The following is a 23,572-nucleotide window of genomic DNA, read 5'->3' on the forward strand; positions in this document are numbered from 1 at the left end:
GATGGCCAAAGTGGTTAAAGTGTCAGTTTATCAGTTTAGGGGTATTGGATTGAATTTGAGCAGGAAACCCCAAGAGTTTATAGGCAGTTTATCCTGGATATGTGGGGCCCTGTTCCCCATCACCTAGTACCCTTCTTGTGGACCTGGCTGAACCCATAATGGGTATGAAATAAATGTCCACTTTGTGTTTACAGAGAAGAAAGAGTTAGAAAAAATAAGTTTAAAATTTATCTCAATGCTGCACTACTGTCAGTCAGTGCAATTGCCAATTTAATGAATTTGGCAAGAATATTGTCAAATTTGTGAACTTGTCATATCAGATATTGATTTCTCAAATTATACAAATTGTTTTCCATTTAAGACCAGATATGGAAACCTTAGGAGCAGGAAGCATGAATTAACTATATATATGCCTTTGCTGATTTCCATAAAAACACAATAGCAGTGAATTTATATGGCATATAAAGGATTTATCACTATTTTTAGACATTCTTGGTAAGTTTAGAAGAAGAAAAGCTCATCAGATAATCTGAGTTTTCACATAAACTGCATCTGCTTTCAAACTGATTAGGTAGATAATCCACAGGTTATACATAGAAAATTATATCTAAGAATAATTACAGGATATTAACTATAGTATTTGCTCAGATAGGATTTACTGAATGATGATTAATCTGTGCTTTCTAATTACATTTTATTTTGATTAGTTTTTAATTTTATTGATTTAAAAAATTTTCATTTTTTATATCAAGATTATCTGAAGGATTATATAGGTTGTGCTTATTTTATGCTAGTTTGGTTTATGATGACTCACGATAACACTGGTTTCAAATTTTCCCCCAAAATTTCTCAAACAAATTTTTTTTTGCTGGTATAGAATATTTATATAGGTTGTGCTTATTTTATGCTAGTTTGGTTTATGATGACTCACAATAACACTGGTTTCAAATTTTCCCCCAAAATTTCTCAAACAAATTTTTTTTTGCTGGTATAGAATATTTTTTGCAAATGCTAAAAACAAATATTTATGCAATTGCTAATGCTAAATGCAAATACATATATCCCTCATACAACATGGTTTAAAAATTGGGGATATTCCTCATACAACACGACTTCTGGTTTCACTCTAACATGGTTTTGGAAATCCTCCATATAAAATTTCACAGTTTTTAAGTGTAAAATCAATTATTTGATATTTTTTTTTTATTCCATTTAGCACATATTGTTTCAAATTTGCCCATGGATTTCAGAATATTAATTTGTCATCCATAAAAAATTATGATTAAAATAAAAAAAATGAAGATTTTGCTGATATTTTTGACCAGGATCAACAAAAAAGCTCAGAAGATGAAGGTACTTTGACAAAAGAAAATGCCCTTGTTTAACTAAAATTAATATTAATGCATTATACAGTACTTTTAATTGTGATTGTTAGTTAATTGTTGATTGGAGATAAATTATTGATTACGGTAATAAAAATATTTCTCTTTGTAACAAAAAAAAATAGTATACAGAGGAAACTTCGCATAACAACCAAAACAAATTGTAAAAAATTGACTTGCTTAATGAGTGATGTTTTGTATAATGAGTGATAAGAAGAGGGGGGAAATCCCGGATTGTGCACATGCTCCATCAGTCTGTGTTTAGCACTCACTTCGCTAGCATCTTAGTGTCGCTGGTGATTGCACATTTTTCCAAACTTGTGTTCACACATATTACATATAAACATCGACAATCATAGCTTATTACATAATAAACACGCCATCTCATACAAATAAGATCACAGCGTAGCAATCACTCTATTATTTATAATTATTAAATTTAATATGAGATGGCAGCATAACTGCCTGCCTCTAGTCAAATTAATTAATTTCTAATATTTAATTATAGCCTTTACATAGCCCAAGAATTTAGCATATCATTTGGCATGTTTATCAGACATATTATCTGTGATTTTTTTTGTTTTCTACAAATCGAATTTGCATTCCAGGTTGGTTCATTCCATGATAGAAGAAAAGATGATGATTCACGCTTCTTAAAAATGTATATTGTGTAATTTTCTTTGAATAAACGTTATACATAAGAGGCGTGTTTTTTTAGTAAGTACCATTTTGATTTAAAAAAAACAGAAGTGCAATTTTTTAAACAATTTTATTCTTACATGAAATCCTGTACCTTAATCTACTTTTCAACATAATTTTCTTGAATATTAAGGCACTTATATCGTACAACCAGCTTCTGAATTCCATCCTCATAGAAACCTGCTGCCTGATTTGCCAGCACGGCCATTTTGACATCATTATCATTTTCACAGTACTGACCGCTTAGATGCTTTTTTCAAGTGGAGGAACAAGTGGTAGTCACTAGGTGCTATACAGAGGGTGATCAAGTTGTTCCCAGCCATATGATGTGATAAGGTCTTGGGTTCGTTGGGCCACATGCAGACAAGCATTGTCATGAAGCAAAACAATCTCCTTACTGAGCTTGCCACGCCTTTTGTTTTGGATTGCATGACGCAGTCAAGGTCTCACAATATGTCTCGGCATTTATTGTGTCACTGCAAGGCAAAAATCCACCAGCAACATCCCCTGCCTATCCCAAAACACACTGGCAACAGTAACAGTAACAGTAAACAGTAACAGAAAATGTAACAATTTCAGCCTGCAAAATCATGTACAGTACATGATTTTGCAGGCTGAAATTGTTAGCTTGAACTTGACTTTCTCGGGTGATGTTAAATGCCTCCATTCCATGGATTGCTGTTTGGATTCTGGTGTAACATGAGCAACCCATGTTTCATCACCAGTGACAATTTGGCCTAAAAACTCATCACCTTCATCACTATACCACTTGAGGAAAGTCAAAGCATTGGCTAAACGTTTGGTTTTGTGCTCCTCTGTCATCATCTTGGGTACCCATCATGAGCACAACTTCCAATAATTTAAGTGTTTTGTCACAATTTCATAAAGAACACTCCTTGAAATTTGAGAAAAGTTATCATAAGATAATGACGAAATCATAAAACGTCTGTTTTCTCGAACTTAGGCTTCAACTCTCTACACCAAGTCTTCAGTAATGACAGAAAGTTGCCTACTACGTTCCTCGTCATGGACATTAGTGTGGCCATCTTTAAATGCTCTAACCCATTTTCTTACCATTCCATCGCTCATAATGTTTTTTCCATGCACCTCACTAATCTGCCGATGAATGTCAGCCACTTTTACGTCTTTTGCATTCAAAAAATGAATCACTACACGTACTTCACAATCAGTGGGATTTTCAATTGTCTGAGGCATTTTAAACACTTCCATAATGATGTCTGTGGATAGCCAACAGATGTAGGTACGTGTACTCAGTGTGCATTAGCGGAACACTGACTGCAGCGCTGCAGCAGCTCTATTTTAAAATGGTACTTACTTAAAAAGCACGCCTTGTAAAATATTTGAGTATTTTTTCGGCATGGAACACATTATCATATTTTACATTAATTTCTATGAGAAAAACTTTTGCATTACGAGTAAGATTCTGGAACGAATTATGCTCATTAAGCGAGGTTCCACTGTACTTTTGTTAACTTCTGGAACATAACCCTATGTTTTGCATTCATCCTTTGTTTCAATAATTTGGCTGAACATTGGAGCACTTTTGAGCAATGTTATGAAGAAACTTTAAAACACAAACCTCAAATCCTTTTTCTATGATGATGCTCGATTTATTATCATAGTGACATTGCTTCATTCAGACTTCCTGTAGTTATAGTCTGTGAAATGTGCTCTTTATTCTTGTGTTGAGTGTTATTGTCAAATCTGTTTCCAGTTTCCTTATGCCACAACTTTTAAAAGTTTTCTTTATTTAGATGTTTTCATAGAGCATTAGTTTTCAACCTGCTTCCACCAGTTTTTTATGGAATTTCAAGTATTTTTCAATCATCAATAACTTCACAATAGAATAGTTTTCATGATAATTCTACATTCACCTGACAGACATGTGATAACTTTCAGTAAGTCATATTACATGATAACTGATTGACAATAATATGTCAAAATTTAAAAAAATGGGATATTATAGATACTCAGTATTTTTAAATAAAACTTCCAAAAGAGCAAACAGGAGGCAGTCAGCTTTCAAATGTGCTATCAAACATATGCAGACTCCTAGATTGTTCAGTAGCTTGGTGTTGCTATTCTCTCTTGTAAATCTAGGCAACAAAATGCTGTTCGTGTCCACTTTAAATTTTGAAATCCAACAGATTTTAAATTTAAGATGTCCATAGTACTCACCAAGGACACTAACTATTTTAAATTTCATGCAAATTGGTTCATTGGTCATGGAGATATTAAGGGTCAAAGTCGACACTTTTAACAATATACAGTAATACCTCGACTTACGCTAACCCGGAGTTACGCAATTTTCAAATCTCGTAGATTTGTCTTTTGTTTGAGCGCCACGCAACTCTTGATTACTCATTCCCCCCACACTATTATTCAGCTTACATGTTCGGATGTGTCGCGCGGAATCGACACATAGCTACAATTTATTTTGTGTTATTTATTTCTGTGTTTGTTATATCTACAGAGACTCGAGAGACTCTGTGTGGTGATTTATTGTAACCATAAACGAATCAAAAGACGAGATAAGATTAACAAGAACATTTATTAGCTTACATACCTCCAACTTGGATTTTACACAAATTGCGAAGTTATACCCTGACTTACGCGAATTCGACTTACGCGGTTATCTCTCGGTCCCACCTATCGCGTAAGTTTGGGGTATTACTGTATATTTGGCAGAGCTTTGTTATACAGCACTACCAGGGCATTTCATATGATAAAGCTACAAAATATAAAGTTCATTGTATATTTAACTTACCTAAGAAACATTAATATACCCAAAAGAAAATTATATTAAATTATACATAAACTTAAATAATAATATAATCTTCAAATCCAGCAGATATTTTTATTAAACGATTGTTTTTTGGCTTCAAAACTATCCTTAAGTTAATAACAGCATAGTCAAAATACAGAATTTAGTTTATAAACATTCTTTATAAGTTAAATTCTACATTTTGAATGTGTTTTGTTTCATGTTAAATTGTTAACATGGAGATGGATTTAAAGAAGCCAAAAATATTAATTTAATGAAGATACTTGCTGGTTTTGAACATTAGTTTTACAGTGGTGCCTCATATAACGGACGCTGTGAACAACGGACTTTCTGTAAACAAGTGTGAATGATGTTTCCACCCTTTTGCCATTGCCAATGATGATCTGCTATTTTTATAATATATTAGTATTATTAGAATATATTATTAGTATATCTGAAGTACAGCGCTCCTGTTGGGATTCGGCTTGCTCCCTTGTTTATTACATACATTGCCTCAGTGCAGGGTATTTACATTTATTCAAGTGTTTTGCAAATCATGGCTTCTCTAAAAGCAGAAAGGTAATTTCAATTTAAACAAAGCAAGAAATCATCAGAAGGAGTGAAAGTTGACAAAAACTTCCTTGTCAAATGGAAAGAGGTTCAGGAGTTTACTAACACTCATTATCCAAACAGAACTGAGGCTAACAGGATCAATGATCTCTACAATGATACCCTTGCCTGTCATTTCCGACAGGTGTTGAAGTAGAGAGAGAAACAGACCACCTTGGACATGTTTTTCAAGAAGCCAGCTGCCAAAAAACAAAGGATGGAACAAGAGGAATTGACTCTGCAAACTCCGGTAGCCTCTCCTGAATCTGACTCCGATTAAAAAACAATAAAAAGAGACCTGCTGCAATGTGTAAAAAGTCTGTATCTGTATGAATGTGTGAAGAAAGTGTTCCTCCACCTCCTCCTCACAACATCTGACTACCCAGAATAATTGGTGACTACTCCATTTTCATTTTTTTTTTTTTATGGTACAGTATGGTTATTTTATGCTGCAGAACGAATTATATGTTTTAACATGTATTTCTATGAGAAAATGCATTTCGTATAACAGACTTTTCACTTAACAGACATGAATCTGGAATGGATTAAGTACATTATACGAGGCACCACTGTATTTTTAAAATCACAATTTATTGTGATTGTAAATAATAAGATTTTTTTTAACTTTAAGTAAATTTTATGAAAACAAATTTTGTAAGATGAAACACTATTTCTGTTTCAACAACCAAGTTTTGTATTTACAATTAATGTATTTGTAAATTTTATATATTACCATGCTAATAAAGTAAATATTTACAGATTGAAGAAGAACCACCACCTGGTAAAAAAGTTCCAGCTAATAAATTTCCAATTCTTTTCTTTGGAACTTATGAGACGTAAGTATAATCATACTTGAGTTTATTAATTAATAAGCAGCATATATTAAGTGGCCTCCTCCTCCTTTATTTTATTAATGTTTATTCTTGTTTCTTTGAATGAATTTAATAAGATATATTTTGAAAGCTTACGTTTTTATAAATATTGAATATATATTATTTATGTCAATTTAGTAAAAATTTAAAAAATAGAAATTGTATTCTGATTTTTCAGAATACAATTTGTGAAATGAATATTGTTATGAAATGTTACACAGATTTAATTTTAATATTATAATTCATTATGCAATATTTCTCTTGAATATTAATATCAAAAACTTTTTGTAATGAAATTTTTGAAGTATGATAAGGATGAAGGATTATGCTGTTACAGTTCTGGACAAGAAGAAAAAATTGCAAATGTGTTTTTTAATTAATTCCATTTACTCAAAAAGACATTACATTTAAAAGGAGCCTAATTTTATTTGCCTTATACCATTATGTTTTGGCAATTATAAAATGGCCCTCCTCAGATTTATATTAAAGATGTCACTAAATTAAAATAGTTTAAACACTAAATGTTAATATGTGATTATTTCTTTGTAAATTTTAAAATTATATTGTAAATTGATTTTAATGTAGTGATATCTTTCAATATATTTATGAGGAGGACCATTTTTTTAATGACTGAAACATTTAATGGTATAAGGCAGGGATGTCCGGCCCATAAGCCGCACCCTAAATTTTTTAGGTACATTTTCGTTTATTTTGGTAAAGTATGTCGTAAAAATTATTCTTGTTTCATTGGATACACTTTTGATGTCGTAATGATATAATTGGTGACATAATTTGTAATTGACCAATCAAAAAAGTTGGTGGTGTGGTCTGTCATTTTGATTGTTTGTTTCAAAGATTTTTGTAATGAAGTGATGTTAGTGATAAAGAATGGTACCTTTCATCAGGCAGATGAAAAAGACACGTAATCCCTCTTTTCAAAAGAGTGTCAGACATTTTTAGTGACTTGAGGGTAAACCTAATGCCAAAGTGGAAGAGGCTAATTTATTCCTTATTTCTATAAAGAATAAATTAGCCTCTTCCACTTTGGCATTCTTTCTAATTACAGGTATATAATACAGACATAAGACTACAGTATATATTTCTTTTGTTAACATAATAATTTAAATATATTTAATTTTATCAACGTCCTTCAAATTATTTAAATATTATAAAATTATATAAATATATTTAACATAATAATTTAAATATATATAAATTAGCCTCTTCCACTTTGGCATTCTTTCTAATTACAGGTATATAATACAGATATAAGACTATATATTTCTTTTGCTAACATAATAATTTAAATATTTTCAACCTCCAATTATATTCGTAATTATTTCATCAACTTTAAATTTATATATCCAGAATTTGGTAATGATATCTAATACTAAGAAAATAAAAATAACAGAAGAAAACAAAAAATTAAATATCTTTTGGCTAGAAAAATATTTCGTTATTGAAACATGCAATAATATTATCTGCCTTATTTGTCATGATACAATTGTCGTGTGAAATTCTATATTTTCAGAGTTTTCCCGTAGACTTTTCACATAATTTACTATATTTTTCTGTTTTGTTTAAAGATATAAGAACCAGATTTTCTGACTTCAGAAAAATAGAAATTGAATTAAAATTGTTTAGTGATCCATTTTTATTTAATTATGTGGAAGCACCAGCCAAATACCAGCTAAAACTCACTGAACTTCAAAGCAAGAAATCTTTGAAAACTTATCATAGGGAACATTCCATTCTTGAATTTTATAAAGTTCATTCTTTCGATGAATTTGATGAAATTGTCAATTTATCTATTGATAGAAAACTGTTATGCATGTTGAGTAGTACATACTGTTGTGTAAACAATTCTTTTTGTGCATGAAAAACATCGAAACTGCTGAAAGAAATAGGTCAAGTGATTCCCATTTAACTAACATTCTTACAATTGAGACTAGTACCATAAAAGCAGATATTAACAATATTGTAAAAGGAAGGCAATTTTTGAAAATGTTAAGAATTATTTGTTTGTATCTTGTGAATACACTTAATACTTAAAGGATATTTTTTAACAACTGATTTTTATATGCTTTGTTTATACAATGATAATTTAAGTTCTGTAATGTTATATAAAATTTATAAATTTTTCTGTTATTCATTAAACATGTTAACATAGTTTTACTTATTTAAGATATATCAATTATTATCTATTTACATTATGTATAACAATGTTTGTATTAATAATGTTGCTAAGAGTTCTGTAACCCCTTTGTAAAGATGAAAGCCATAAGCCATAACAAATAAATGATTGATTGATGGATGACATTTACTTATATTGAAGTTACACTCATACATGTACTGTACAATTTCATTCATTCCAACAACTTTTTTTTGGTGTGCTAATTTTTGTGGCAATGAGTGTATATGAAAAACTGACATCTGTTTATCACACTGACATGTACATTTATCCATTCTTCATATGTGCCACTTACTTGCCAAGTTGATTAACTACATTAAAAAAAATGGAGAAAAGTGACAAAATAATATACATTCTTTTTTAAAATCTTTTAAAATATAAATTCAAATAAACATTGTAGAATGTTTTTTTAAAAACAATCAGGTGATGGTCCTTCTGCTTGGCATATATTCTGTTCTATCTCTGTAGAATGTATTATTGTAGATGTAGATGTAGATGTAGATATATAAGATAACATAGATATGCTATAATTGTTATTATTATTACGATGTTGGTGTGATTGAGGGAATTAATTGATTTGGCAAGTGAAAAAAGTAATAACATCAAATTCAGTCTTCACATAGTTTTTTATTATAGAGAAACTTCATTATTGTACGTTTTTTATTAAAGATTTTTTGCAAAAATGAATAATAACTGTTCTGTTGATGTTACAATGGTTGTTGTTATTATTTTGTTTAAATTGATTATTCAGCAATGTAAATGACGTCTTCTTTATCAGCTTTATCTTTCTTTATTTGAGGTCCCATCATGTCAATTTGTTCTTAAATTTTTATAAGAATCATGTTTAATAGGAGGATTGAAACAAATTATTTTTAGTTTCATCCATCTTGATGTAACAGTAACTTTTCTTTTTTCTAAAAACAATTGCCACCAAAATGAAAACAATCATTCAATAATTCACAAGTACTCGTATACTTACTTCTGTGGCAGTTGGACTGTAACTAACTAATTTCTTTTACTTACTTTTTGTGATGAAATAACATCAAATATTGATAATTTACCATTATCTACAAGGCACTGGTCAGTGCACACTGTGATTGCAATGCTACAGTGTATGCTGGCGGAATCACATTACAGTAAGAAGTTAATTAGATTGGCTTCTGAAATAAATAACATTTTTTTTTTATGACAATAAAATTTTGTCATTAAGTGTATTGATTCTTATTATTGGGGAACTTATTATGAATATAAAAAGTTACAAATATATCAAGTGCTTTGACACTAAAAGTTAAAAAAATTTGAAATGCAGAGTTAATCAATTTGGCTTGTGAATGGCTCATACTTGTTATATAGAAAATTAGTCTCAGCTGTAATGAATGTGATTTGAAAATATATATATAATAGATGAAGGGAAAAAAATTATACAGTCAAACCTATCTATAATAGAACCTGTATATAGTGAAAACCTGTCATTAATGGAAAATTTCTTCTATCCCTTGAATTTTCTGCAAAAACAATGTAAATTAACCTGTGTACAGCAGAACCTGTCCAATGTGGAAACAAAAAGGAAAATTGGGTTGTATAATGAAAAATTTGGCATCCTCTTCCATGCTTAATGACACATACCTTGTTTTACTTAACACATATATGTGATTTACTTATAGCAGTTGTGAAATTTAACACATTATTGTTGATATGAGATTGTATTCTTTATTTACAAGCTTATTTTAAACTTTTTACATCACATTTTGTTTGATGATCTGCAGATAAAATACATAGCAGTCATATTATACTTTCAAAGTTTTGTAATGCTATACAAACATTATGTAGTGTGTATGGGGAAGATGCTCTTAAACTTCAAATGTATCAAATATGGCTTTGAAAGTTTTATTCAGAAATTTTGAACTAAAGGATGCAAAATGTACGGGTTATCCAAAAACTGTCAACAAAGAAAAATTGCAGGTAGAAATTGTTAAAAATAGATGAATAACAACTCATGAACTTCCAACAAATCTTAGTGTATCACAGACATGTATTGTTGAAACACTTTACTTGAAATAGTTTTAAAACATGATGATGATTGTGCGTCCTCATGCATTAAGTGGGGAGAAACGAACTGGATCAAATATAATTTTGTCTGATTAGACAGCTCTAATGCTTCATTTTATTTTTAAGTTAGTTACTCATTTTTATCATAGAAAACTTTTTATTTAGGACAAAATTAAAATAAAAATATTTATCATTAAATGAAAATTTGTTCTAGCAATTAGTGATTGTTTGGTTGACTACATGTGGTTTTAATATACTGGTATGAGGTAGCATCAAGGAATTAATTATTCATATTAATCAAGGGATGCCCTAGTAGATAACCTGTATATAGTGAAAACCTATCTACTATGAAAGAATTACTTGCTCCTGTGGGATTCTATTGTATACAGGTTTGACTTTACCTTGATATACATGATAACTACACATGGTATCAAGGTATTTTCAGAAATGTTTTTTCTTGTATTATCTGTTATTACCCTCATTATCCTTTGAATTTAGATTCCTAAATTTCCAATCCTAACAAACTAACAAAGTTTAATGGTCAAATATATTGTTTTTAACAAAATAAATAAAATAAATAATCACATTTTAAATAATTACTTCAATGATCTTAAGTCATTTTAGTTATTAGTTTTACAAAAGTTAAATTTTCATCATTAATAAATTATGAGACCACCATGAAAACAAAAATTGAGAAGTAACTTATTTTTTGATTAATAGTTGATTGTTGTTCCATTTCTTTGTATCACTTCAAATAGTCTGTTTGGCATTGATACCACCAGATTTTTTAATAGGTCATTGTCTTATTCCATTGGTGCATAATTTCACATTCAAGTTCTTGAACACTTGAAAATTGGCAAGTTTGATATTGAAATCACCCACATATTTTTATTATATAGAATCCAAACAATTAGATATTTATATTTATAAACTTTTTTCAGTCTTATTAGCTTTTAATTTTTGACAAAGTTTTTCAATAGAGATAAAATCAAATGCATTTTGTAAATCCAAAAATGCTGTGTAGACCTTTTGCTGTTTTCCAGACAATTGTATCTTAATCAAAGTTTTTAATGCTAAGATGAGCAATAATCTCACTATTCTTAAGGAATGCAAATTAGTATGGTGACTATTTTTTTTTTTCCTATCCATCAGCAGAATCTTTTAACTAATACAGCTGTAATTAATAATCTTAAAACAGTTAGAACAACAATGGATCATTAATTAGCTGGATTTGATTTTTCATGTTTTTTTACAGCATCTGAAATAAAGCAAAATTTCACATCTTTAGAAGTTCATTTGTGGTAGATTGAACTGTATCTTTCTGTTAATAATTCATTTGCATTTTCTGGTAGTTTTTTAAAACTTTAAACTTAGAACAAACTCTTTAAATTTGAGTTAAATTCAAATTTAAAGAGATAGCACTAGAGCAGGGTTTCTTAAACTTTTTTATTCACGACCCCATTTATGATTGTGATTTTTTCGTGACCCAAAAAAATATAAAATAAAGATATATACAAATTTGCAAAAACAATAATGGTGTACTACGACAGTTCACTCTTGTTGTTGTTGTTCACTCTTGTGTTAAAATGGAACAGAGACAACTGAATATACTGAAAAGTGACAACACTACACTAGTTCACACTACAATCAGTGTTGCTGAATCATTGTCTCGCTGCACCAGAAGTAACACAAAATGCAACTCACGAAACCTATGACACAAAGCATGCCATTTTCAAACTCCCACAAATTATTTTCAATATTTTGCATTAAAATCTCGCAACCCCAAGATTTTGCTAAGCGACCCCAAATGGGGTCACGACCCATAGTTTAAGAAGCCCTGCACTAGAGAATTACACTCTATTTCACACTTCACAACATACATCGAAACAAACCAAATAACATATAAGGTGAGGCATTTTCTGTAGAGATTTTCCAAGTCCTCTCTGGTTCTGTCTGCCATTGAACCCTCTGATCAATAGATTAAGTAACACTAAGTATGGATACAGCATTACACACAACAGAATCTTTACATGAAGAAATGACACATGACAAATGAACACTTCACATAGAAAAAGAAATTCCAAAAAAAGATGATTTTGTACTTTGTAATGGAGATGTCATTGAATCCATGCATGAGAGCAAAGTATACAAATATTTAGGATTCTAATAGGCAAATTTACAGAACATGCATAAATACAACAATAGATTAGATTCAATACTAACAACATAGTTCAATGAAAAATGCACATTTAAAGCAGTTAACATATATTGTTTCAGTACTTACAAATTTATTTGAAATCATATTGGACACACACAGAACTATTGGGAAAATAAGTTCATTTTTTTTCCATTGAAAAAAAATGAACTTTTTCCCAATAGTTCCAAATATTTATTTATAATAAATAAATATTTTATTGAACTATATATCAACCATTTTGGTCAAATACCTGTTATCATTTCTGGTAGTAGCATGATTTCACATTTCTAAAAGTTTTGATCGTTGCTTATAAAAAAACTGATTCAAGTGATTTTTGACATTGTTATTTCAAGTAAATGTCTTACAGTTAAAAAAATTTGTATAGACTGGAGCATGTAATAATCTGAGTGTGCTCGATCTGGCGAATATGGTTGGTGCGATAGCACATCTTATCTAAGTTATAACAGTTTCTGACGAGTTACCAAACTTGTGTGAAATTTGACATTATCGTAGTAAAATACTACACCTGTTTTGTTGATCAATTCTGGCCACCTTTTCTGTTTGATGATATTACTCAATTTGTTTACTTAATGGCAGTACACTTTCGAATCAATTGTTAAATTGTCTGGTAAAAGCTCCAAAAAAAAATTTCCTTAAAATCCCACCAAAGAGAACTCTAAGAACAAAATCTCTCTAAGAACATGCAAAACCCATATATCGAGCTTTGAAACGAAACCAATTTGTTTCAAGTAATCATAAACAGTTTAATTTGACAAATTTAATCTCTTAGTGATTTCACGTGTCGTTATTTGGCAGTTTGCTTCAATCAGTACCTTTATTTTGTTTTCATTGGTTTCAACTGGCCATCCAGAATGTGGTGCATCTTCAATATTGAAATTGCCAGAACGAAATTTTGTAAACCAGTTTTGGCACTGTCGTTGTCATTACATCTTCTCCATACACGTCACACAATTTTTTTCTCACATGAACAGCATTTTTACCTTTTTGGTAATAAAAGAGCAAAATATGCTGAAAATGCTGCTTTCGATCTTCCATATTTGATGAGACACAAAAAATAAACAATTGTACAAAATCAAACAAAATTTATTACAAATAAGCCTTAAAATGGTAGGTGTCAAAATATATAATGAAAATATGGTTTAGAATGAAAATGGCAGGAAAAATTGTCTAGTGGTAAAAAAAACGAACTTACTTTCCGAACAACCTAATAGAAAAACTCCAAAGGAAACATAAACATTAACAAAACGTAACAAGCATGATCTATGTTCTCTGTAGAAAGGCTAACTCTTCTTTGTAAAGATGAAAGATGAGGCCCTACAGATATTTTAAATTTTCACTACAAACAAATACACACAGACTCTCTGAGAATTTTTCTATTGAAAAAAAAAAAAAAAAAACAAGAAACATCATAATAACACAAAACTGTAACTCTTGCGGATAAAAAGAATTCACCTACCATTAAACCCTATCTAACACCAATCTGGATCTAATACAGTATACAAAATTCATAAACACTATCAGGCAGCCTAAAATATTTTATTTTCACTAAGTCAACAATTGCTAATTATTTAAAATATAAGGATTGTTGATTTAAAGACATCTGATAAAAAAAATTTTTTTTGTTGCTAGATAATTTCCTTTTTAAGGTTTTCTCTTGCTTTCCTTGCTAGACAAATAAAAACTGATTATTGTTTACAATCATGGATACATCTATTTTCTAACTTTTTCAATTGCTAAATTCTTTATTTCATATTAATGGGTTTTCCTACTAATCAATATAAAAGTTATTTATAAGATAAACATTTTTTTTTTATATTTGACCTTATATAATATTTTTATAAATTTTTTTAGAGCTTTTTTAGCGACAAAAGACTTATTTCCTTATGAACAAAACAAAGAAAAATTTGGAAAACCACAAAAGAGAAAATTTTTTAATGATGGATTATGGGAAATAGAAAATAATCCTACTGCAAAAGCACCTAATCAAGCTGTAAGTAATATATATATAATACATAAGTTACAAATGAGAAACTTAATTATTTAGTAATGGTTATATATAAAACATGTATTATATATTTTATACATAGTTTTGAACATAATTAACAGCATATTCTATCTTTCTTTAGCTGTATATATTGTTTTTACAGATAAACATCATTAAGAAGTGATATTTTGAGAACTCTATTTAATTATTATTCAAGCACTTACATACTATATTCAATATATTAATACTTGTTCAAGTTCTATAGTTTTTAATAATTATTAAATTTTGCAATATTTTAGACAGTTGATATTGTTTGTGTTTTTATTTTATTTAATTTATATAATAAATATAATGGTTTATAATTTTTGCCCACTTTCATAGAAATATCTCATTTACCATGATATATTAATATTTATAGTAACAATTTAAAATATAGCACAAGTAGAATGTTACAGATGTGAATGTTTTTATAGCTATCTTACGTAATATAATTTTTTAATCTGAAATTATTTCTTCTTCAATTAAGGTGAGATCACTTTACTAATTTAAAAAAATTTACATCTAAAATGTGATTCAACAATTTTTCTATTAATCTATTCATGGTTTAACAACTGTACTCCAAGAACTGCTATGGATCAGCCAAAATGTTCTTAAAATATAGTTTTAATTAATTAATTTAAATCTAATTAATTTTTAGAGTAATTACACAACCAATACACTACTTTTACAAAAAAATTATGAATTTATTGTTAGAGCTGACCACTTGCAATCAATTATGGGAAAGTCTGTAAGAACTAATTTGGGTGGGATTTGGGAGATATAATATGTTATACTTTTGCTTAAATTTTGTAAAAATGAATTGACTTATGATGGACCTTATTTTATGAATTTTTCCAAATTAAGTACATCAACAGTAACTTAAAGAAACAATTCTTATTTCTTTGATGAACCAGAAAACAGGAAATAGTTTTGATTGTTACATCTATTTTACAGAGTCAAGCAGAAATATGATATACAAATATATATTAGATTATATGCATCCACAGTAGAAATGCTCTAGACCAGCGTTTCTCAAAGTGGGCGATAACGCCCCCTTGTGGGCACTGGAGGCTTTCAGGGGGGTCAGAAGGCTCAAAGAGAATTGGGGGGCGTTAAGGAAATATAGAGGGGCGACGGCAGACAAATTCTATATATAAAAATTTGACGGAATATATATAAAATGTTGACATTTTATATATATTTTTTTTTTTTTATTGAAGGTCACAACTTGAATATTTCTAACACATTGACTTTTATTTTAGCTCAGCGTTTCTCAAAGTAAGCAATAATGCCCCCTTCTGGGTGATGAATAGATCTAGGGGGCGCTAGAGGCAAGGTATTGAACGGTGACCAAAGGCAAAATTGGGGCTGATAAGAGGAAACATTGCGTTTAATGGTTTCCAGATGATGAGAACAATGTACAGTAAGGGCACAAAGTGTGAGATTTATAGAAAAGTTTTCCTAAGAATATTTCCAATCCTTTTCTCACACCAGAGAAAATGGGTTAGGGGGCGTTGGGTATAACTTTATGGAACAAAGGTGGCGGTGGATCAAAAAAGTTTGAGAATCACTGCTCTAGACTGAAATCACATGATGTAAAGTGAAGTGTCTTCATTCTTGAAATAATTTAAAATGTTTTTACTATAAATTTAAACAGTAAATTTGTACTTCAATACATATGATTAATATAAAAATTCATACTTTTATGACTCCTTCATAGCAAAATTGTGATATTTACTAGTGGTATTATATAGCTATTGATAATGACATCATCCTATGTTTTATTTGACTTTTCTAGTCTTTTCAAAATAAATGGAGTCGATGTTTATTAATCTATATATATGAAGGATTATAATTTCATGTTCATTATGAAATAGAACATATATTAGAAAATTATATGTTTAAATTGTTATATCTATTTGAGATTTTTAACATTTTTGCAAGAAATTTGAGATTATAAAAAACAAAACACATCACACATCATATGATTTGATATTTGAATTTCTAAGTTTATATTTTTGTTTGCTTCTTAGCTATGACAGCAGAGTAATACATATTCAAGATTCAGAATATTGGCTCCATTTTTATTCTAGGAAATACTATAGCTGTTTTGTTACTTGTTTTTATGTAAAAAATACAATACATTTAGTATTGACATTTTTTACATATCTTAAATTTCAGATAACATCTACACATGATCAAGAAGAAGAGGAACCAGAGGATAATAGCAATGAAAAGAGCGATGATGAAGAATCAAAACTGATTATAGATGAAACTCCAAAAAAAGTTTGCTAATTTTTTTGTTTACAGAGTACATTGCATAATGATAGGCCCACACTGAAATTATAAAATTTCTATTGAACAGCTAACTATTTTTAGCTTTTATTTTTTATTTATTACAACCATAGAATATATAGTTACAAGAATAAACTCAAAATAGCAAAAACAGGTGTTGCAGAAAGATAGACCCACCAAACAAAAAATAATCATAAATATGAATTATAATGAAATTTTTTTTCTTCTTTCAAAATCATTCATAAATCCTTTTTGGCACCAAATTAAAAAATTTTGTGCAATATATGCTAATGGCTTGCCACTCAGACAGATTTAATTACCTCTTTTATTTCACATGTGGAGTTTATTGTTTCCATTTGTGTATACAGCTCTTTTGTTTCTCATAGGTTTTCTATGGAGTTTAAATAAGAACTGCAAGGTCAACTGTGCTATATGAATTGGAGCATTATTTTACTAAAGCATGAAGCATGACTTCCGTTTCTTATGCAAATGTCAGCAGATGGTCATTAAACACATTTTGATAGTCCAGTGGTTCTCAGTGTGCCTAGGTGTGTTGGTGTATCCCAAGTAAATGATACTTTCACAAAATTGTGAAAGTATATTTTAAATATGAGAAGAAATCAATTTATACAAAGTTTTATTACATCCATGAGGGTTATCATGGATGAAATAAACCTATGGAGCCTTTAGAGTAGCAGTTATTATAATACACAGCCATTTATAATTTAAGTTATAGTAATATATTTCTAATTTTGTATGTAAAGCGTGCCAGAAAAATTTTTCCTGTTTTACAGTTAATGTGAACCAAAAAAGTTTGAGAATCACTGATAATCTGTTGTGTTAATGCAATTAGTTAAAAATCCAATATTGTAAAGAATCATTTCAAAGAATAATAAAATATTTACTTTATGATGTAAAGTTTCACATTTGATGATGAAGTACACACGTCATAACCAACCTTTCCTTGAAGGCTACTGCTGGAATCAGAGTTTTATCTTTCCTGCATCACAGCTGTCTGCAATTAATTTACATGGTAGTAAACATTTACAAAATTTTTCAGTTCTAAGAAATTTAAATATGTTGAAGCATTTTTTTTATAGGATTTTAAAAATTCTGTAAATCTAATATCTCTTTTTTTTTTTTTTTTTTGTGCCATCCAAAGCCTATCCATCTTGTTGTTTTGAAAACATTTGTTTTTCTTTCTACATGTCAAGTCAATAAAATTGCCAGCCATCTGCCCATCTAAATTGAATTTTTTTCATCATTGAACATTACTCTTTTTTCAGTCTTCTTTCCAAATCATTGCTTCTTTTACAAATTTTAATTTTTCTTTACATTTTCCAGTTAATTTTTAGGCAGTTTTTTTGCATTTGTAAGACAGAGTTGAATTTCTTCAAGTTTCTAGATCAAGGGTGGGCAACCTTTTTTATAACATGGGCCAGAATAAATTTTACGTGTTTTCCGCGGGCCATAGTAGTTAATTGACACCTTGTGACCTGTAAATTTTTTGTCTGCAAAAATGAAATAAATAAATAAATAAAAAGAAATTAATTACTACAGTCGACCTCCCTATAACACTGTTGATTATTCCGTTTTATATGAATTCCATGTTGTATGAGTCACTTAGATTTTACAAATGTGTGTGCCATGCTGTGAACGGCTCACCTATTTGTAAAATCTAAGTGACTTTAAACACAATAATGTGTTTAAAGTCACTTAGATTTTACAAATAGGTTTGTAATGTCTGTCGTATCCAACTACATAGTGCTGTTTTTATTTTTACAAATAAAAACAGCACTATGTAGTTGGATACAACAGACATTACATTTTCTAATTGCATAGCTTTTGCACATAGATTTTCTTGATGGATGATGCGATGAGATATAAATAATTTAGAAAAATTCTGTTCTCCCATTTTTTTGTTTGAATAAGGAAATGACTCCCTTATTTTTTCCTGTCATTGCTGCCACAACACTTCAGAAAATAATATTCAATTTAAACTAGACGAATTACATCGAAAAATATTTATTTATAATTTCTTCTAAACATCTCGCGGGCCGGATAGAAACTTTTCGCGGCCCGTAGCTGGCCCGCAGGCCGGGGGTTGCCCACCGTTGTTCTAGATGGTATTGATTTAGAATACAACCACTCAAAACTTTGTAAACTTGATCTTGATACAAAGCCATAAAAACCAAAAAAACCACGTGACTTTGTATCAAGTTTAGCTAGTTTTGAGTGGTCGTATTTTATACCTGGCTTCACCAGCCAAACAATATCATAAGCTTATCAATTATCTTTGCTGTATCACAGCAAAGATGAACTTCCTACTACAATGCCAATTTTTTTCTGGTGATCTTCCCATCTTTCAACTGAACATCTGTCTCCTTCCTGAGTGTGCTTTTTGGATTTTGGTTTTTTGTGGCTTCGTATCAAGTATTGATTTAGTCTCTAAATGTCTCATTCATGTGTCAAAGCACCTAGGAAAGTGAAGCCAGACTTAAATCTTCTTAACAATTGACTTTTTTTGATGAACAATCAGTTTAGCAGATTTTTCCAGGGAATGTTTTAATACCATAAGCATTCTTTAATTACACAAAATTGTTGTGTTATATGATCATTTTAAAATTTTTACAATTTCTCTGTTTGACTTTCCACATTCTTTGAAGTTGTAATTTGACCTTTTTCCTGTTTTTTTGTAAGCTGACATTTACAAGCCATTTCTTCTTACGTTCATTAACTTGCTACTATGCCATGGAAAATATTGAAATTGAGAAATGAAGCACTTTGAGCTTCATTTCTCAATTTGCTGTGATATTCCCAAAGAAGTTTGTAATAGTTAAAGTGAAATTACTCAAATCCCATGAAAAACATCTGAAATTGAGAAATGAAGCACTTTGAGCTTCATTTCTCAATTTCAGATGTTTTTCATGGGATTAAAGACATATATAGATACAATTCTGCATAAATTAGAAATTCTTGTGCTCTATTCCAGAAAATATCGCAGGTGGATTTTTTTTTGCAACATCTAAAAATCAATAAAATGTTGCATTTTTTAAAAGAAAAAGAATTGCTAAAAATTATTTTTTTGCCTTATTGTTACACTTCTGATTATGAAACAATATAAATTTTTCAAATGATTATTTGCATATTTTTATAAAATATGATTTTGCAGATGAACCTATCATTATGCAACATACTGCATTAAGTTATAATAATTTATCAAACTTGAAATTTAATATAATCAAATATAATTTAATTAACACTCTTATTACATTCATTTATATTTTCATGTATGAAATGTGATAATTTCAAATGGATATTAAAAACTCACACAAATATATGAACAGACTTAATCAGACTTTGAATACTTTTGCTTACAACATTGAAAACTTCTTCAGGAATGTTGAGAATGTAATGGAACAAAGTTTTTTAAAATTTAAAGGAACATTCTTTTTACAGAGGTAACTTTGTTCTATTCCCAAAGAAGTTTGTAATAGTTAAAGTGAAATTACTCAAAGCTTGATTAAATCTATTCATGTGTTTGTGTGAGTTTTTGATGTCCATTTCAAATTATCATATTTCATATTTAATGATTTTGATGTACTCCTCCACTAATTTTTCATGTGTTTACTAACTTTTTTTAAAATTAAAATATATTTCATTTCATAAATACAGAAATGACCAAGCATAATACCCATTATTATATTGTTTACAATATTCACATCTTTTGATGATAAGCAATAAGTTTTATTATTTATAAATTAAAATTCAAGATTATTTATTATTCTATAGTCAAAATGCTACAAACTAATATGTTATTAATTTATATGGTTTCAGAAAACTGAGCATCCTAATCGGAAAAGAAAACTTTCTGAACATAAAGAAAACAAGGTAATTTAAACTAATCAATATATTTAACTTATGATACCTAAAACACTTAAATAATGTATAAAAATCAAATATATGTGTTAAAAATTAACCATGTGATTATTCTATTAGACAAAGAAAATAAAATTAGATGATTCCACCCAGAAATCCAGTGAAGAAAAAGAAACAACAGAGAAAAAGGTATATATTTCAATTAGCTAATAAAAAAATAATAAATTATTTCAGTAAAAACTTTTGTCTTCAAGTTAAAAATAATGTCTTTTTATATTATCTGAGTATTAAAAAATTAGCTGTTTATTTATGTAATACATAATTATAAAATTTAAATATAGAAAAGAAAAGGAACATCAAGAAAATTAATGATACAAAAGGAAAGGATGATAATTTTCTTTTGTTCCAAAAAAAAGTATTGTACAGTATTGTAAAGTATTTGTAATTAAAAAATTTTGCTTTGCTTTAATAATTATAAAACTTATAATTCTAAGAATAATTACATATATGGTCATTGTGACCATAGAGGAGAATTAGGAACATTTTGTAGTATCAAGCTTCTTAAAAAAACTGTCATGATACTGCCATGACAATTTTTTTAAGAAGCTTGATACTACAAAATGATTGAGATAAACTAAAACAAATAAACAAAACTGAATGTATTACTATGTATTATTTTAAAATACTTGAATTTAAAATTCAAATAGATTTTTGTGAAAAAGAGAGCCATCACTTTGAAATTGGCTTAAAAAATTTAAAAAGTATGTATATATAGGTTTGACAAATAGAAAGCCTTCATATGTCTGTGTGTCTTATGGAAAAATATCAAACTGAACCTCACATGCATATATGCATGCAACATCTATTAGTGAATATTTTCTTTTAACTGACACAGCTTAAGTGCTACCAATGGAGGTCAGTGTGTGACAAAGCCTCAACATAATTCCAGACAATTCTCACTGTAAAGAACAAATATACTAGATTTTTCAGTTGGGGTAAATAAGCATCTGGGCTGAGCAGAGTTGGAGTTAACTGATATTTATATTTGATACAATTAAGAGATAAGAATAAAGTAGTCTATTGGTGTAATTGTTATACATTGGTGATTATATGTAAAGTTTAGTGTTTTAAAATAAAAAGTATTGTGATTGTGGTAGAATCTACAGTAAATTGTAATAATAAGTAATGGTAATGGAAAAAATAGTCTGGATTCCATTATCATAAATGGAAGGCCAAAAAATAAATATAATCATCAATGCAAGAGGACTCATTCTTGAAGTATGTTTGTTCTTGACAATTAGCCAGGCCAATGGGGGATTTGAAGAGAAGAATTAAATGATAATATAGAAAAAATGGTAACAAAAAAAAATCCTACCATAGTTTCACAAACAGAAAATTTAAACATAGTTTTGACAATAACAAAAAAATGGAATAAGAATGTAATGAAGTCAAGAATTAGAAGTGCATGAAATGGAACTACCAATGGTGCTACTAATTTTGTTTTAAATTTTAATGATCCTACTATATCAGAAAGCTGGTGATTATCTTCATTTAAATATGGTCATAGATGTAGTCTGAAAATTTTTAGCAGCAGACAAAGATATGGTTCATATGATGAAGAGTTTTCCCTTAGGAATTGTGACAGTAAGAGAGGTATGCCATGATTCCAGAATACATCTTTCCTGAAGTATTATAGTAAATATATGAGGTATTGCAGAGGTAAATTCTCATATCAAAAGACTAATTTGCATTTTAGCACATAATAATAAAAAGATTTCTTAAAGTAATATTGGCTTGTAATTTCTTTAAAAAAATTCTTATTTTGATTTTATAAATGAAAAACAAATTTATTGTTATTGAAACAAATTAATCTTAATTAAAATCTTTGATTAGTGCACAATTAAATTATTTCAGTCATTTATCCATTCAAACTCCTCTATGTAGTGTTGTAAGTGATGCAACAGCACAGCAGATACTAGAAATTGGAATTGAATGGGCATCATAATGTGGAGTTATAATCTGCAAGTATTCAAGTATAGTTCCTTTGGTTGAAGAGAGTTTAAAAATGTATTAAAAAAGAGATGCAAACTGCCTTTCAAACTCCTTTATAATGACTTCAAAAGGAAGTTCATTTTGAGATTAAATCTTTATAGTTCTTAATTTTATTATATAAACTGGAAATATTTTGTTTGTCTTTAAACTTTAAGCATTTATTATTTTAATAGATTTATATATATAATAAATCTAGTGATACATTGGTCTCACTTGCTGACACATTGACATGAAATGTTTAAGGACGAACGAGCAAACTTTTTACAAAAAAAAATGAAATTCTACAATCAAAAAGGAACAATGACTACTATTCAATTTGAAATCTCAAAAAAAAAAAAGTAAAATAACTCTGTGAAGTGTTAAAGTTCAACTTAACCTACTTCACAGAACATCAAGGCATCCAAGTTGGCCAATAAAATTAAGCATTATATGTTAATTTTTGAAAGATGCTTATTATTATTAATTTATTCTACAATTATTTTAAATTACAATTTTTATTTTCTTGCCTTACCATCAGT

General features: G+C 28.9%; 1 protein-coding gene across 1 annotated transcript in view; it reads left to right on the forward strand.

Moving 5' to 3' along the window:
* LOC111613775 (hepatoma-derived growth factor-related protein 2-like) overlaps positions 1 to 23,572 on the forward strand; it is a 50,143-nt gene that overhangs the window by 16,209 nt on the left and 10,362 nt on the right. The window contains exons 2-6 of the mRNA XM_023355121.1: positions 6,235 to 6,311; positions 14,657 to 14,795; positions 17,010 to 17,114; positions 20,961 to 21,014; positions 21,123 to 21,191. Coding sequence (XP_023210889.1) covers positions 6,235 to 6,311; positions 14,657 to 14,795; positions 17,010 to 17,114; positions 20,961 to 21,014; positions 21,123 to 21,191 — 444 coding nt within the window. The remainder of the gene's footprint in view (positions 1 to 6,234; positions 6,312 to 14,656; positions 14,796 to 17,009; positions 17,115 to 20,960; positions 21,015 to 21,122; positions 21,192 to 23,572) is intronic.

This window comes from Centruroides sculpturatus, unplaced genomic scaffold (genome assembly GCF_000671375.1).
Source record: "Centruroides sculpturatus isolate CEXI.00-Female unplaced genomic scaffold, Cexi_2.0 scaffold1965, whole genome shotgun sequence".
Classification (NCBI taxonomy): domain Eukaryota; kingdom Metazoa; phylum Arthropoda; class Arachnida; order Scorpiones; family Buthidae; genus Centruroides; species Centruroides sculpturatus.